Genomic DNA, 18,936 nt, shown 5'->3' with positions numbered 1-18,936 from the left:
GCCGTACCATGTGCTCCAGTATGGCCGTGTTGGAGTAGATGGGTTGTGAGCGGCCGCTTCCACTGTGCTGGTGAAAGGGGTCATCTATGTACATGTTTGAGGTTGGGAACCTTTGCTCCTTCAAACCACTGATGGTAGGGGGAAAAAAATTAAAAACATTGTTCTAGGTCCGTATGTATCAAGTGTCTCAGAATAGGAGTGTTGATTTAGGATCAGTTTAGCTTTTTAGATCACAATTAATAAGATTAAATGGACAGGGAGAGCTGATCCTAGATCAGCGCTCCTACTCTGTTTTGCAGATCCAAACCAAGGGATCTAGTGATCATCATAAACATTTATTACCTGAGGGCTCCAGCAGACTTTGAGTCATATAGAGAGTCAGCCTGATCCTGGCTTACACTCCCGTCCTGTAGGAGCTGCAACCACTGCTCTTTCTCATCTGCACAGCTGGCCTGGACAGAGACATGGACGAACACAGAAAGAGAGGGATAGAGAGAAAGAAGACGGAGAAGGGGAGTTTCAACAACACACAATGCTCTGTTCCAGGAATGGATTGGTGAATTTTGATCCTGCACAGCTCCTTTTGTTTTGTCTTGTTTTATATTGAATATAAACCTGTGGGAAATAACTTGATCACCTTTGGTAGTCATCACATATTAACAAGCTTTTCTTTAAAGTTTTTGAAGTGTGAAATATCTTTCCACTATGATCTATATTAACTATACTGATGTAAATGAATCGGCAGGTAGCCTAGCGGTTAAGAGTGTTGGGCCAATAACCGAAAGGTTGCTAGTTTGAATCCCTGAGCTGACTAGGTGAAACATCTGTTGATTTGCCCTTGAGCAAGACAGAACCCTAATTTCTCCTGTTTCAACATACCCTAATTTCTCCTGTTTCAACATACCCAAATCTGCCGTGTGCAAATTGAATTTGTCCCCCCCAAGCTAAACGTCACGACACAACCAATTATATTAATTTGGGGACTGGTCGAAAAGCATTAAACATTTATGGCAATTTAGCTAGCTAGCATGCAGTTGCTAACTAATTTATCCTATTTAGCTAGCTTGCTGTTGCTAGCTAATTTGTCCTGGGATATAAACATTAGGTTGTTATTTTACCTGAAATGCACAAGGTCCTCTACAATGACAATTAATCCACACATAAAATGGTCAACCAAATCGTTTCTAGTCATCTCTCCTCCTTCCAGGCTTTTTCTTCTTTGGACTTTATATGGCGATTGGCATCTAACTTTCATAGTTACCACGATGACCGACCAAACTCAGTTCATCTTTCAATCACCCATGTGGGTATAACCAATGAGAAGATGACAAGTGAGTATCTTCTCCTATAATCCAATGAGGAGATGGGAGAGGCAGGACTTGCACCGCGTTCAGTGTCACAAATAGAAATTACTTATATTTTAGCGCTTGGCAATGCAGACGCTCATTGGCACGCGCGAGCAGTTTGGGTGCAATAATTGAATAACATGTATGTTTAAATTTATTTAGCATGCGTGCAACGTGAACGGTGTGGTCAGCATGTAAGTCGCTCTGGCTAACATGCTGCGAGCGTCGGAAAATAAATGTAGAAATCCATGTTAATCAACTATTGCACCCACACTGCTCGCGCACGCTAACGAGCATCTGCGACGCCAAGGGCTAAAATCTAACTCCTTTCTATTTCTGACGTAGGTCGCGCTGAAATTCCTGCCTCTCCCATCTCCTCATTGGTTTATAGAAGCAGGTACCCACGTGCCATCATCTCATTGGTTATACCCACGTGGGTGATTAAAAGACGAACTGTTTTGCCCGGTAGTTGGGGTAATGCTATGAAAGTTTAGATGCTGATCACCATATAAGTTCAAAGATGAAGGAAGGAAGAGAGATGACTAGAAACGATTCGGTTGGCCGTTTTATGTGTGGATTAATTGTCGGAGTAGAGGACCTTGTGCATTTCAGGTAAAATAACACCTCAATGTATATATCCCAGGACAAATTACCTAGCAACAGCAAGCTAGCTAAATTGGACAAATTAGCTAGCAAGTGCACGCTAACTAACTAAATTGCCATACATGTTTATTGCTTTTCGACCTGTCCCCAAATAAATATAATTGGTTCAGAGTTTGTTTTGATATTTTAACCTGCATGTCGGCATCGCGTTTTGTGTAGGGGGACAAAATTAATTTATGCACGATAGCACACGATAGCACACGATGGCACACGTGCGCATCCGGTTTGGGGTTCCGTGTAAGAGCATCTGCTAAATTACTATAAAATAAATATAATAAAGTCATAGTGATCCATTAACTATTCCTGACCCCGTTATTTCTGCATACAGTCTAGTCTGTCTATATCCTTACCAGGGAGAAAGGGTAATGTTGATCTGTCTGTACCTAGGGGGGACTTCACCCCCGGAGCCCTTACCTCCAGTACTGCCACCTGGTCTCCGTGTTGGACCACAGTGATGCGGTAGGCCTGAGGTGTGTCGGGGCCAGGTCGAACCTGGCAGCCTTTCAGCTGCACCGTGTACTGAGGGCACTCTTCACAGCCCTCGTCTCGGAACATTTTCAGCACCCCGCCCTGTACTTGGCACAACAGGCTCTGCCACTGGCAGTTCATCAGCACATTCAGGAACCCTGCAGCCCAAACAGGAATGGGGTCAGAGGTCACGAGAGTCTTGAGATCGTGCCAGACCAGGCTATCATCTAACTATTATGGTCAGGACTGTCTGGCACTAACGCCTATGTTCAGGACTGTCTGGCACTAATGCCTATGGTCAGGACTGTCTGGCACTAACGCCTATGGTCAGGAGTTAGCAAGACAGCACAAACAGATCCAGCGCAGGCTACCAGACAGAGGGCGGAAAAAGAACACATGACAACAGAAATAAACTGTTTGGTGGGAAATTTCAACCTGGTCTGAGGTCAAACTCTTACACAAAGATGACAATATCATACGGTTTGTACATTTCTTTGGCCATTATGCGTTCTCTAGTCATGAAGTTCAAACCCAAATCAATGGACATTGAAAATAAGTCACCATGGAGAGGTAGCTATGCATGTATGTGGTGTGACTTCCACCACCTTCTCTATCCCCAGTTATCTAATTGTACAATCAAGGCTACAAACAAGCTGGGCAGGGCCTATGGCTGTGTCTGAAATGGCTCCACATTCCTTATAGAGTCCCCTACTTGTCACACTGGTATAACGGATTTGGAGACAGGCGCAGGAATACATAACAGGGGTTTTAATACACCCAAAACAAACACGTATACAGACCACTGGGATGCACCCAAACAAAAGAGCGAGGCTAAACCTCATAGAACGACACGAGACCCTTAATACAAAAATGATGCAGCACAAAAGCTGATACAACTCACACAACCAACAGAAATGGGAACAATAATTGACAATACAAGGGTGAACAAAAGGCACACTTATACAATTACTAATCAGGGGAGAATGGGTACCAGGTGTGCGTAATCAAACAGTTCAGTGACACCTAGAGGGCAGTGACATAGACCTCCGGAACTAGTGCACAGAATGAGCAGCAGTACCGGGGGGATCCGTGACACTACTGTTGATCAGGGCCCATAGGGCTCTGTTCAAAAGTAGTGCATTATGTAGGGAATAGATTGTCACTTCAGACATAGCCTATTGTAATGTGTGCGCTGAGAGTGAGTGTTTTAAGGGAGTGAGTGTTTTAATAAATAAACATACCGTAATACAAAACAAGACAACACACATACATGACACTGGAACAGAAACAATGACGCCTGGGGAAGAAACCAAAGGGAGTGACATATATCAGAGTCCAGGTGTGTGATGACACGCAGGTGCGTGTAATGATGGTGACAGGTGTGTGACATAACGAGCAGCCTGGTGACCTCGAGGCCGGAGAGGGAGCACACGTGACACCTATATCTAAAACCACCAAATTTGTACCCCACAAAAACAGCAACAAAATATATAATAATATAATTAAATATAATGTTGGCCTGGCACAGTTCATGGAGTTTGCTAACCTGTTGAGGACACCTCCAGACTCTAATGGTGCAAAAGGTGACAATCCAATTCCCCAGGAATCCCCCGTTCACAATGAGCCAGTATTAAAGCTAGACCAAACAAGGTTAACAATACCACACTTCATCACAGCAGTGGCGTGCGGTAAGGTCTGAAACCGGGTAGGCACTTTTGGTATTTATCGGTGTCATGCCGTTGGCCTGGGGGTAGGTTTATGACAGTCATAAATACCTCTTCCCCCCTTTTTCCTCTCTCTACCCTACTGATGTTACATTTGCAAAACCCTTGGTTAACATAGAGATTCTGGGAACCTCAGAAGGTGGGGGAAATTAACTATATTCTGGTAATCCGACCAATTGAACATATGCGGTGGTAATTAATGAATATGATGTCAGTTCAGGTTGTCATCTGAGACATTCTCATCAATGATAATATGACATAAACTCTACAGTGGAAAGTCTACACATCAGAGTTATCGGATTCACATGGAATTGTTGTTCAATTTCAATGTTTGAAATTCTTAATTATTCGTGATGGGATGAAATGTGATTTTAGCTTCTAAAATGTGAGATTTGGGTTTTCATAAGATAGGGCTCTGCTCAATCAGTGGACCGCCCCTGTGAAGGGACATGGGCTATAAAACTTTTCAAATACGCCCTCCTCTCCCTTCCTATATAAGCCCTTGACGACAATATAACCTCCTGTTCCGAGGACGTGAGGACGACGGTCCGATGTCAGAATGGTTCAGATAGTGACTACAGAACAAAGCCAACATCAGCGTGAGCCTTGGTTGCGAATGGTATGAACTTTGAACTCTTATTCACTACAGAAGTGATACCTCCTAGCCGTTGAGTTAGCAACAACCGCTGCAAACGTGGGTTAGGAAGGAACAGACAGAGTATTCCGTCTATCACACAACGACGTTACTACAACGTATCCAATTGACCACCAGAGACTTTCTTCAAAGGACTCGGTTTGGCAACACGCCCTTCCATCTACCACCAACCTACCGAAGCGCAGCTCAGAGTAAATATTTATTGCATTTTCCTTTTCCAAATGGGCGGTAATTTAGAATGCATAAGATACTGTATTTACGATAGCACAGCTTAGCCCTTTGTTCCTCAGTCTTCCCGCTCTTTCACTCAAACCCAGCCCCTTTTCTTTTGTGTAACAAGCTGTCATATTTGTTCCGCCTGCTAGGGACGTTTTCCTTTATAACGTAATTTGTAATCAAGTTATGATTTAATTATGTGTATGTGTAATTCTGTGTGATTAGTTAGGTATTTAGTAAATAAATAATTAAACCCAATTTTGTATTGCTGATTCAACTTGTTAGCGAGGGTTCGTGCAGATAACTAAGAATTTACAACTTTCAGATGAGAATGAATTAAGATGACGATTAATAGTGACTGCTATTGATGTAAAATATTACTAGGTCTTTAAGAGTTTATTCGGAAGATAACAGCTCTATACATTTTATTTTGTGGTGCCAGACTCTCTAGTTAATTACATTTACATGATTCGCTCAATCAGGTAATATTAATTACGGATAAATTATTTTATAGAATAGCACGTCATATCACTTAATCCGGAATAGCCCAAGACACGACATTGGTATGACACGATCACAAAGATAAGCTATAAAAATAGAGTCGCATGCTCTATATATAAACTCCCAGTAATTTATTGGGTAAATCACCAACGTTTCGGGAAATCACTGTGCACAGTAAATGCAGAAATGCAGCATATGATCATAAAGATAACAAACAATCACAACCAACCATCAAACAAGAGCAAGCAGGCAGCGCAAGCATTAGACACACATTCACAGGCCCTAATAGCGTGTGCCCCACGCAACTGCCATGCACGAACAGGTGACTTTCAACACCACAGATATCGACCCAAATGCCAGCGAGTAGGCCTACTTTTAGTCAGTGCTACATACACAAAATTCCTAGTAGTCAGCGCTACCATAGGCGGCTGAGCAAACGGAGCCGCTGCATCACCACATTCAAAATAAGGGTGCAAACATATGTTTTTGCACCCTCACTTTTTTTACCAAAAAAGTATCATGATCCATTGGGTAATTTGACATTTTCAATGAATAGTAATGTTTTGAGCTTGTCTGTATTAAAATAGATATGTCCATTTTATAAACGAAGCAAAAATAGAAATGCCCCTTTTCCAGGACCCTGTCTTTCAAAGATAATTCGTAAAAATCCAAATAACTTCACAGATCTTCATTGTAAAGGGTTTAAACACTGTTTCCCATGCTTGTTCAATGAACCATAAACAATTAATGAACATGCACCTGTGGAACGGTGTTAAGACACTAACAGCTTACAGACGGTAGGCAATTAAGGTCACAGTTAGGAAAACTTAGGACACTAAAGAGGCCTTTCTACTGACTCTGAAAAACACCAAAAGAAAGATGCCTGCTCTTCTGCGTGAACGTGCCTTAGGCATGCTGCAAGGAGGTATGAGGACTGCAGATGTGGCCAGGGCAATAAATTGCAATGTCCGTACTGTGAGACACCTAAGACAGCACTACAGGGAGACATCGGTACATCCGAACATCACACCTGCGGGACAGGTTCAGGATGGCAACAACAACTGCCCGAGTTACACCAGAAACGCACAATCCCTCCATCAGTGCTCAGACTGTCCGCAATAGGCTGAGAGAGGCTGGACTGAGGGCTTGTAAGCTTGTTGTAAGGCAGGTCCTCATCAGACATCACGTCAACAACGTTACCTATGGGCACAAACCCACCGTTGCTGGACCAGACAGGACTGGCAAAAAGTGCTCTTCACTGACGAGTTGCGGTTGTGTCTCACCAGAGGTGATGGTCGGATTTGCGTTTATCGTCAAAGGAATCAGCGTCACACCGAGGCCTGTACTCTGGAACGGGATCGATTTGGAGGTGGAGGGTCCATCATGGTCTGGGGCGGTGTGTCACAGCATCATCGGACTGAGCTTGTTGTCATTGCAGGCAATCTCAGCACAGTGCGTTACAAGGAAGACATCCTCCTCCCTCATGTGGTTCATCCTGACAATGCCACCAGCCATACTACTCGTTCTGTGCGTGATTTCCTGCAAGACAGGAATGTCAGTGTTCTGCCATGGCCAGCAACGAGCTGTTGGAATGGAGGGTGAGGGATAGGGCCATTCCCCCCAAAAATGTCCGGGATGTCTCACAACTGGCAAATCTGGTGCAGTCCATGAGGAGGAGATGCACCGAGGGGGATGTTACATATTATTTGAGCTGCATGCACTACGAGAACATGTTTTAACTTCCCTTTGCCTTTTTAAACCATGGGCATGTGACAGTAGGCTTAATATTACATGACTCAATCTGTGAATTTGTCTTCTCCCCAAGCTGTTTTAACTCCATTTTTGCCATATATTTTCCCAACATCAATCGGTTAAATCACTTACAAGAACTAACAGTCCTGGCTGAGCCTCATATGCAAGCACAACCGTGGTCACTTTTTTATTTTATTTAACTAGGCAAGTCAGTTAAGAACACATTTTTATTTACAATGACCGCCTAGGAACTAAATAAGAATTTGTTCTTAACTGACTTGCCACAAAAAGTGGCCACTGATCAGGGGCAGAACAGATTTGGGATTTGATCTAGCAACCTTTCGGTTACTGGCCCAATGCTCTAACCACTAGGCTACCTGCCGCCCCACTTCTGTCACACCCTGATCTGTTTCACCTGTCTTTGTGATTGTCTCCACCCCCCTCCAGGTGTCGCACATCTTCCCCATTATCCCGTTTATTTATACCTGTGTTTTCGGTTTGTCTGTTGCCAGTTCGTTTTTTTTTGTCAAATTTACCAGCATTTGTTTCCCTGCTCCTGCCTGTTTTTCTGCTCCTGTTTTCTAGTACTTTATAGTTTTGACCATTCTGCCTGCCCTGACCCTGCCTGTTGTTCTGGACACTTTATACCTTCTCTGGATTATTGACTCCTGCCTGCCTTGAGCTGTCCTTTGCCTGCTCCTGTTAGGAATAAACTTGTGTCTTAAACTCTGTCTGCATCTGGGTCATACCTCAAACATGATAACTTCCTAGTTACAATGTAGCCAAGCTGTGTCTGTATGCCCATACTCAAACTAAAAAAAGCACAGGGTATTTGTACCTTCATAAAACAGCTCTGCTTGGTAAGTAATATTGTCCAAATAAGCTATTTCTTCCCTCCTTGCATCACATATGTATGTTGCTGAGACATGTTGTAAAAATGTTCAAACATGTCAGAGGTAGGGATGGGCATGAATCTTGACGGACGTCAAAACTCGATCTTTAACCAGAGATCATAAATATTTTTGGTGAATTGTGCATAAAAATGTGACATTTTTTCTTGAAGACAACGTACATTTGCTTTGACTCTAGTGTTCCATAGGCCTGCATTTGCCAGACATAAGAATGAAACCAAGCCAAGCATCACGTAGTTCTTTTCCCTAAATTCCTTTTCCCCTCTGTCTCACTCAATTGGGTTCTGACTGCTCCCTCTACAAAAGCGTCCTGAGTGTGCACACAAGCTCCAATTAGGCCTACAGAAATACATGCCTATAAAAACATATCTAACTGATGGGATACACAAGCTACATTCCTTGCCAAATGATGACAGTTGTATCACATTCAAAATGTGTTCCAACAACGAGCTGCAGTTTTGGAATAATTGTGTCTCGTCTATTTTCCGCTTAGGCTACTTTGCTACTCAGAATCATTAAGCCTACTCCCCAAACAGATGTGGTAGCTGTAATACATCCCCATGCAGTGTTCAATGTGGAATTGCCCATTTAGAAAATAACAGGAAGAATAAACTGTACCGAACATGTGTATATTAAAAAGAAGAAAGATTTTTGATTGTCACCCTGACATTTTTTTTATTCAACTCGTCAAATTGAGTCCCGTTTCAAATGATCACTCTTTGAGAATAACTGTTCCATGCATGAGATGCGCATCACTTCGCACTGCCAACTTTTACAATTTGGAAAAATATTCTGTTCTATTTTATTTTGTTACATTACATAGTTTTTTTACTATAAAATAGTTGTGTCTTGACTGTGATAAGGGCTCGGGAAATAAGAGTATTGTCTGCTAAAGCAAGCGCCACTACTGAGGTTACTGCCTTTTTGAAGATTGTGTTCCACGATATAATATAACCAGTTTATATTACAGTTTCAATAAATCAATCTGAAATGGTACTTGTTTTTCTATTGACCGAATATACACTGCACAAAAAACCCTAACCCTAACCTTAACCCTAAAAACATGTAAAGTGTTGGTCCCATGTTTCATGAGCTGAAATAAAAGATCCCAGAAATGTTCCAAATGCACAAAAATATTATTTCTCTCAAATTTTGTGCACAAATGTGTTTACATCCCTGTTCGTGAACATTTCTCCTTTGCAAAATAATCCATCCACCTGACAGGTGTGACATATCAAGAAGCTGATAATGGGGACAGTCCCCATTTTTGGTGGCCTGTCCTCGGCTGGAGCTGTCCCCGGAAATGTCCCCGTTTTTAACTGTGCATTAACCTCTTGAAGCTAGGGGGCACTATTTTTATGTTTGGAAAAATAACGTTCCCAAAGTAAACAGCCTATTTCTCAGGACCAGATGCTAGAATATGCATATACAGTGGGGCAAAAAAATATTTAGTCACCAATAGTGCAAGTTCTCCCATTTAAAAAGATGAGAGAGGACTGTAATTTTCATCATAGGTACACTTCAACTATGACAGACAAATTGAGGAAAAAAATCCAGAAAATCACATTGTAGGATTTTTTATGAATTTATTTGCAAATTATGGTGGAAAATAAGTATTTGGTCAATAAAAGTTTATCTCAATACTTTGTTTATATACCCTTTGTTGGCAATGACAGAGGTCAAACGTTTTCTGTAAGTCTTCACAAGGTTTTCACAAACTGTTGCTGGTATTTTGGCCCATTCCTCCATGCAGATCTCCTCTAGAGCAGTGATGTTTTGGGGCTGTTGCTGGGCAACGCGGACTTTCAACTCCCTCCAAAGATTTTCTATGGGGTTGAGATCTGGAGACTGGCTAGGCCACTCCAGGACCTTGAAATGCTTCTTACGAAGCCACTCCTTCGTTGCCCAGGCGGTGTGTTTGGGATCATTGTCATGCTGAAAGACCCAGCCACGTTACATCTTCAATGCCCTTGCTGATGGTAGGCTTTGTTACTTTGGTCCCAGCTCTCTGCAGGTCATTCACTAGGTCACCCCGTGTGGTTCTGGGATTTTTGCTCACCATTCTTGTGATCATTTTGACCCCACGGGGTGAGATCTTGCGTGGAGCCCCAGATTGAGGGAGATTATCAGTGGTCTTGTGTGTCTTCCATTTCCTAATAATTGCTCCCACAGTTGATTTCCTCAAACCAAGCTGCTTACCTATTGCAGATTCAGTCTTCCTAGCCTGGTGCAGGTCTACAATTTTGTTTCTGGTGTCCTTTGACAGCTCTTTGGTCTTGGCCATAGCAGAGTTTGGAGTGTGACTGTTTGAGGTTGTGGACAGGTGTTTTTTATACTGATAACAAGTTCAAACAGGTGCCATTAAAACAGGTAAGAGTGGATGACAGAGGAGCCTCTTGAAGAAGTTACAGGTCTGTGAGAGCCAGAAATCTTGTTTGTTTGTAGGTGACCAAATACTTATTTTCCACCATAATTTGCAAATAAATTCATAAAAAATCCTACAATGTGATTTTCTGGATTGTCTTCTCTCATTTTGTCTGTAATAGTTGAAGTGTACCTATGATGAAAACTACAGGCCTCTCTCATCTTTTTAAGTGGGAGAACTTGCACAATTGGTGGCTGACTAAATACTGTTTTGCCCACTGTAATTGACAGATTAGGATAGAAAACACTCTAAAGTTTCCAAAACTGTCAAAATGTGGTCTGTGAGTTAAGCAGAACTGATATTGCAGGCTAAAACCTGAGGGAAATCCAATCAGGAAGTGCCCCTGTTTTTGAAACCTCTATGTTCTTAAGCATCCCCATTGCCCATTTAAAGGGATATCAACCATATTCCTTTTTCTATGGCTTCCCTAAGGTGTCAACAGCCTTTAGACATAGTTTCAGGCTTTTATTTTGAAGAATGAGCGTGAACGACCACATTGCGTTAGTGGATAGGTGGGGGCACTCAGAGTGAGTTGTGCGCAAAAGAGAAAGGAGGCCATTGTTACTCCCGGTTCTAGTGAAAAGCCAACTGTCCCGGTTGATATATTATCGAATAGATATTTGAAAAACACCCTGAGGATTGATTATAAAAACCGTTTGACATTTTTCTGTGGACATTATGGATATAATTTGGAATTTTTGTCTGCGTTGTAGTGACCGCTCTTTCCGGTGGATTCCTGGGCATAACGCGCCAAACTAACGGAGGTATTTGGATATAAAAAATATCTTTATGGAACAAAAGGAACATTTGTTGTCTAACTGGGAGTCTTGTGAGTGAAAACATCCGAAGATCATCAAAGGTAAACTATTAATTGGATTGCTTTTCTGATTTTCGTGACCAAGTTACCTGATGCTAAGTGTACTTATTGTTTTGTTGAGCGATCGATAAACTTACACAAACGCTTGTATTGCTTTTGCTGTAAAGCATAATTTAAAAATCTGAGACGACAGGTGGATTAACAAAAGGCTAAGGTGTGTTTTGCAATATTGCACTTGTGATTTCATGAATATTAATATTTTCTACTAATATTATTTGACTGTGGCGCTATGCTATTCAGCGTTGCTGATGACAATTATACCGGATCTGGGATTGGTGGTTCAGAGAGGTTAAAAACAGACCGCAAAGTGAAATAATATTTTACGTGGCAAGAAAGACCGTGCAGCAGAGCCTACCGGTTGACGTCTCAATCGCGTTGTGCTTGTTTTGCTCGCTATAGCAGCTTCATTCACACTCTTCTTCTTCTACTAACTACAGTGCCTTGCGAAAGTATTCGGCCCCCTTGAACTTTGCGACCTTTTGCCACATTTCAGGCTTCAAACATAAAGATATAAAACTGTATTTTTTTGTGAAGAATCAACAACAAGTGGGACACAATCATGAAGTGGAACGACATTTATTGGATATTTAAAACTTTTTTAACAAATCAAAAACTGAAAAATTGGGCGTGCCAAATTATTCCTTCCCCTTAAGTTAATACTTTGTAGCGCCACCTTTTGCTGCGATTACAGCTGTAAGTCGCTTGGGGTATGTCTCTATCAGTTTTGCACATCGAGAGACTGAAATTTTTTCCCATTCCTCCTTGCAAAACAGCTCGAGCTCAGTGAGGTTGGATGGAGAGCATTTGTGAACAGCAGTTTTCAGTTCTTTCCACAGATTCTTGATTGGATTCAGGTCTGGACTTTGACTTGGCCATTCTAACACCTGGATATGTTTATTTTTGAACCATTCCATTGTAGATTTTGCTTTATGTTTTGGATCATTGTCTTGTTGGAAGACAAATCTCCGTCCCAGTCTCAGGTCTTTTGCAGACTCCATCAGGTTTTCTTCCAGAATGGTCCTGTATTTGGCTCCATCCATCTTCCCATCAATTTTAACCATCTTCCCTGTCCCTGCTGAAGAAAAGCAGGCCCAAACCATGATGCTGCCACCACCATGTTTGACAGTGGGGATGGTGTGTTCAGCTGTGTTGCTTTTACGCCAAACATATGTTTTGCATTGTTGCCAAAAAGTTCAATTTTGGTTTCATCTGACCAGAGCACCTTCTTCCACATGTTTGGTGTGTCTCCCAGGTGGCTTGTGGCAAACTTTAAACAACACTTTTTATGGATATCTTTAAGAAATGTCTTTCTTCTTGCCACTCTTCCATAAAGGCCAGAGTTGTGCAATATACGACTGATTGTTGTCCTATGGACAGAGTCTCCCACCTCAGCTGTAGATCTCTGCAGTTCATCCAGAGTGATCATGGGCCTCTTGGCTGCATCTCTGATCAGTCTTCTCCTTGTATGAGCTGAAAGTTTAGAGGGACGGCCAGGTCTTGGTAGATTTGCAGTGGTCTGATACTCCTTCCATTTCAATATTATCGCTTGCACAGTGCTCCTTGGGATGTTTAAAGCTTGGGAAATATTTTTGTATCCAAATCTGGCTTTAAACTTCTTCACAACAGTATCTTGGACCTGCCTGGTGTGTTCCTTGTTCTTCATGATGCTCTCTGCGCTTTTAACGGACCTCTGAGACTATCACAGTGCAGGTGCATTTATACGGAGACTTGATTACACACAGGTGGATTGTATTTATCATCATTACTCATTTAGGTCAACATTGGATCCTTCAGAGATCCCCACTGAACTTCTGGAGAGAGTTTGCTGCACTGAAAGTAAAGGGGCTGAATAATTTTGCACGCCCAATTTTTCAGTTTTTGATTTGTTAAAAAAGTTTGAAATATTCAATAAATGTCGTTACACTTCATAATTGTGTCCCACTTGTTGTTGATTCTTCACAAAAAAATACAGTTTTATATCTTTATGTTTGAAGCCTGAAATGTGGCAAAAGGTCGCAAAGTTCAAGGGGGCCGAATACTTTCGCAAGGCACTGTACTTGCTTGCGCTAGTTTTAGAGAAAGCTGCTGTGGAAAACACGTCCAGAAGGTAGCAAGTGTCAAGTGAAACCACAACATCACCACAAATGTCTTTTCTAGCCAGGTAAGTTACAATCGTTTGAGACACTAGCTACAGTAGTGATTTATATAATGTCACAATTTATTATATAGATAGATGATCTGCACTATAAGGTTTTAAATAGGCTATGCTAGCTAACGTTAGCTATGTAGACTAGGTTAGCTAGCTACTGTTATGGTAGCTAGGTTATAAAACATTCACATGTACCCATGCAGCGGACGGGCTATTTTGAAAATATTATTATATTAAATGAATGCGATATATGAGAATATTTATTTGTAGATTACAATTTTAATAGTGTGAAAATGTATTTTTAAATGTTTATGGATAACATCGGCATAATGTTTTCTGTTAGAGAGTGGAAAGGAAGGAGAGGATGAAGACTGGATAGGAAGAACTGTGAAGGAGATATTTTCATTTTTATTTATATTAATTTTAATTTAACCTTTATTTAACAAGGCAAGTCAGATAGAGGAGGAAATGTAAAGATATGATTACAGAGCCTGCCAAATTATTATTCCAAACAATGTTTTTGAGAGAAAATACAAAAATGAGGCAACCAATGGGAATCTGTTAACCAAAGTATTTTATCTAATAGTGTACTATTTATTATTAAAGATTGGAGAGGAAGGAGAAGATAGTGGAAAGGAAAAATTAAGGGAGTAAAAAGAGTGAAGCGATTAGAGTGTAGAAGAGTGAGGTGGAAAGGTAAAGAGAAAGAAATAAAGAAAGAGAAGGAAGACGAGTGAAGAAAAGAGGAGAAAGATTGGAGGAGAAGAAAAAGTTAAGAGTGTAAGGAGAGTGACTCAAGGAGAGTGAAGAAGAGCAGACGGAGGAGGTACAATGGCTCTTTCCAAGAAACGGAAATTACATTTTAAAGGCAACATGATGAGAGAATTTCCATTTATACACTCAGGTCAAGACGATAGAATGGTTCACTGCACCCTTTGTAATTCCCCTTTTCAATTGGCAGCGGGGAGGAACGACAGTGGTAGAACATCAACAGACGAAAAAGCATAAAGCCTCTCTGATTGCCCGTGTTAGAATGCCCTCTGTCACCACAATCTTCAAGGTAGAGCCTTTCCAAGAAGAATATGATTTAGCTGTGCAGGAGGGTGTCTTTGCATACCACACTATGCGACACAATCATAGTTACAGATCTATGGACAGCAGAGCACAACTGACACGGAAGCTTTATGAGCCAAAGTCTACATGTGCTAGGACAAAATGTGAAACAAAACTGCTTGATTTTGTTGAATTGAAAGGAGAAACAGCAGAGGAAATTGCAGCTGAGATCCTGGTGGTCATCCAAAATTTTTACCTGGAAAACAAAGTCGTGGCTTTCTCTGCCGATAACACAAATACCAACTTTGGAGGACTGAATAGGCTAGGGTGGGTCAATGTCCATACCAAAGTTAAAAATGCTCTGCAGCAGGAGGTGATTGGCTTAGGTTGTCCTGCCCACACCATTCATAACACGGCCAGAACAACTTTGGATATGATTCCCCTTGATGTTGAGTACCTGCTCGCAAAGATATTTGGATATTTTCATATTTTCACCGTCAGAGTAGAAAGACTGAAGAGTTTTTGTGAGTTTGTTGGCCAGGAGTACCATAACATTTTAGGACACAGCAATGTTCGCTGGCTGTCCATGCTTCCTGCTCTAGAAAGAGTACTGAAAATGTACGTGCCATTGAAATCCTTTTTTCTTTCTGAAGACAAAAGCCCTGTTGTCCAGCGAACAATGTTCGAAGATCCACTGACTGAACTTTGGCTGGCCTTTGTCCATGGAAACCTGACCGTATTCAGTGACACGATCAAGATGCTTGAAGGCCAGGACCGCTGTGCGGTGGAGTCAGCTGCAATTCTGGGAAACGTTGAGGCAAAAATTTACTGCAAGACGTGATGACAACTACATTCCAGTTTTGGTCAGAGGACTTCTGAAAGAGCTAGAGGAAAATGGAAAGAGAGCTTTCTGAAAACATCCCAATCCTTCTTCACTACGGCTGTGAAATTACTTGCAAGAATGGGGAAAGCACACAGATAATCTATAAGATTTACATTGTCTCCTTTAAAAAGGCAACCTCAGTGTGAAGAGATCCAGAAGGCAGCAGCCACACTGCAGAAAAAATGCTCCAATGTGACCATCAATGAGGATGCATTGTTTGATGAGGTTACTGGCCTGCAAGAGTTCCTAAAGGGGGGATCGCTTGAAGAATGGAAAACATCTGAGACACCGCTTAGTCAAAGATGGAGCAGGGTGGTTACCCACTTCAAAGAGAATGAAATCCTACACACTAACCTGGCTAGATTAGCATCTGTTGTCATGTGCTTACCTGGAAGTAATGCACCAGTCCAGAGAGTGTTCTCCCAAATGAATGATATATGGACAGCAGCAAGAAATAGGTTCACTGTTCCTACCATCAAGGCCATGCTTAATGTGAAGACAAACTTCAACCTCCCCTGCCAGAAGTTCATGGAGAAGCTGGCCAAAGACAGAGCAATCCTGAAGAAAAGACATTCTTCTGAGAAATATACAGATTAGGTTGGTATACATTTATTATATAGTTACCAATCTCATCATCATCTTATTTCTTTATTATTTTGTAAAGTATTTCACATATACTATTGTTTCTGTTTTTCCAATTTTGCTCATGTTCTCTTCTGCTCTTATTCTACCCAGACTACAGGCCCACTGAATGGCTGTTCAGATTGGACAGTTCTGTCTTGTCTGTAGTGTTTCTGTAATATAGTTGTTTTCTCTATCACAGTGTGCCTGTTAGACTAAATGCATGCAACTGGAATTGTCCCCCTTTTTTATTTCATAGTTAATAACATTAGATATTTTAATGATATATTGACCGCCAAACTGGAAATGTCCCCGGTTTTTAATTCCAGAAATCGGGTAAATGTATTGTTGAATGCTATAGGTAAGTTGTTCAAGTCGCAGTAACCGGCTTTTGTCCACCGCTTTTACTGGTGGAGAACAGCAGGCAGGGGAAGCAGTAGAGTCGGCTGCTAACAGCGAAGCCACAGAGCCAGCTTATCCGTTGATACCACTCAGATTGAAATGATCGTGTATCTTCTGTCCCTTTCTTTGATGTAGGTCAGGTGTTGAACTTCCATCTCTTATCACACCCTGTTTCACTAGAAAATACAATTTTGAAAACGGTTTCAGATGCAATATGTTATTCATCCTGATCAGCTTACAGTACCATAGCTATCAGCAAAACTAACGTAACCGTCAAAAGGCAGCAGATGACTTGTGATGTCCATAGGCAGGAGCGAGCTCTGCCTATCCTCCTGCTTATCCCATTACTTTGTTCACACCAATACGCATGCATGCAATATGCATGTATTATTTGAGTGCAATGAAAATGAATGAGACATATTGACACATGAAAAGGCAGCAAAGCTCTCTGCCTGCCTTTAAGCATCCGTTGGTTGTCAGTATAAAGTAGACACACATGCGCAAGTCATGTCAATGCCTTGAATTGAGTTTGAAGGGCTGGAGAAAGTCACATGGCGAAGCATGGCAAATTTGGGAAGTACTGTACACAACATGCAACGATTTCAACAATTTGAATGAGTTACAGTCAATTGAAATAAATTAGGTCCTAATCTATGGATTTCACATGACTGAGCAGGGGCATAGCCATGGGTTGGCTTGGGAGGGCATATGCCCACTCATTTGGGAGCCAGGCCCACCCACCGGGGAGCCAGGCCCAGCCAATCAGAATTTGTTTTCTCCCATAAAAAGGGCTTTATTACAGACAGAAATACTCCTCAGTTTCATCAGCCGTCCGGGTGGCTGATTTCAGACGATCCCGCAGGTAAAGAAGCCGGATGTGGAGGTCCTGGGCTGGCGTGCTGTTGTGAGGCCGGTTGGACGTACTGCAAAATTCTCTAAAACAACGTTGGAGGCGGCTTATGGTGGAGAAGTTAACATTAAATTCTCTGGCAACAGTTCTGGTGGACATTCCTGCAGTCAGCATGCCAACTGCATGCTCCCTCAAAACTTGAGACATCTGTGGCATTGTGTTGTGTGATAAACTGCACATTTTAGAGTGGCCTTTTATTGTCCCCAACACAAGGTGCAACTGTGTAATGATCGTGCTGTTTAATAATCTTCTTGATATGCTACACATGTCAGGTGGATGTATTATCTTGGCAAAGGAGAAATATTTGTGCACAAAATTTGAGAGAAATAAAGCTTTTTGTGCATATGGAACATTTCTGTGATCTTTTATTTCAGTTCATGAAACATGGGACTAACACTTTACATGATGCGCTTAGAATTGTGTTCAGTATAGTTCAGAAATCGATATTATCATGCAGAAAAAACATACAATGATTATTGATCAAATTTATATTTACTTACTTTTCATTACAGTTCTTTTTTCATTCATTTTCACATTTAATACTGACTGCACTTCACTGCTTCACGGAGTCCTCAGTGACTCATTCAGTCCCTACGAAGCAACTTAAGATGGAGCTATTGATAGTCTTTGAAACAGAGCAGCATTTGTTAATGTTGACAAACGGGGGAATTGGCTTACCTTTATCCTTAATTTCCACACTGCTGGGAGCAGAGGGCAGCACCAACATTTTCTCTTCATCCGAGTCTGAAGTCTGAATGACTGTGCTTGACTGCAAGGGAAACAACACATGAAAGGGCAGCATTGAAAGAAAACCTGAGCCACCTTATTCAGTCAAATTGAGTTAATTTAATGTTAATGTTAACTAGGGGCAGGAGTAGCTTTAATTCTTATAGTGGCAGAAGACTTACCCTGCAAGAGTCCAGTCTGTCACACTTGAGTAACAAGGAGAACCTTTGGGACTCTGGCTCATAGTAGGAGGAGCCCTTCACCTCCTCAATGATCTAGGGGACCAGCCGGACAACCAGTAAGAATTGAAAACACATTACACACAACATTTTTTGGTGCAGTTTCCCAAACACAGATTAAGTCTAGTCCTGGGCTAAAAAGAAAGATTCATCTTTTTAGCCCAGGACTAGACTTATTCTTACAGGACTATGCTTAATCTGTGTCCAGGAAACTGCCCCATAACACCTACAGCCATAGCCCATAACAAACATACCCTATATCTCCCAATCCTACTGTCCATTGCTCCTATCCTGATAATAACCTGTTAACAACCGCCATTTATCTCAGATAGGCTAGGCATGCCTGTTTGGACAATCATGGGTATTACACATCCAAAAAGGCATTTCCTCTTACCCCTCCCTTTGCTCTCTTTCA

General features: G+C 41.6%; 1 protein-coding gene across 1 annotated transcript in view; it reads right to left on the bottom strand.

The window, feature by feature from the left end:
- si:dkey-220o5.5 (actin filament-associated protein 1-like 2) overlaps nucleotides 1-18,936 on the bottom strand; it is a 101,029-nt gene that overhangs the window by 10,323 nt on the left and 71,770 nt on the right. The window contains exons 8-12 of the mRNA XM_036980386.1: nucleotides 18,465-18,557; nucleotides 18,235-18,325; nucleotides 2,424-2,635; nucleotides 343-452; nucleotides 8-128 (exon numbers count right to left, since the gene is read on the bottom strand). Of these exons, the coding sequence (XP_036836281.1) occupies nucleotides 8-128; nucleotides 343-452; nucleotides 2,424-2,635; nucleotides 18,235-18,325; nucleotides 18,465-18,557 (627 nt within the window). The remainder of the gene's footprint in view (nucleotides 1-7; nucleotides 129-342; nucleotides 453-2,423; nucleotides 2,636-18,234; nucleotides 18,326-18,464; nucleotides 18,558-18,936) is intronic.

The sequence above is a fragment of the Oncorhynchus mykiss genome, chromosome 6 (assembly GCF_013265735.2).
Source record: "Oncorhynchus mykiss isolate Arlee chromosome 6, USDA_OmykA_1.1, whole genome shotgun sequence".
Taxonomy (NCBI): domain Eukaryota; kingdom Metazoa; phylum Chordata; class Actinopteri; order Salmoniformes; family Salmonidae; genus Oncorhynchus; species Oncorhynchus mykiss.
Note: the sequence above shows the minus strand (reverse complement) of the source record. Positions and strands in the feature narration are given on the sequence as shown.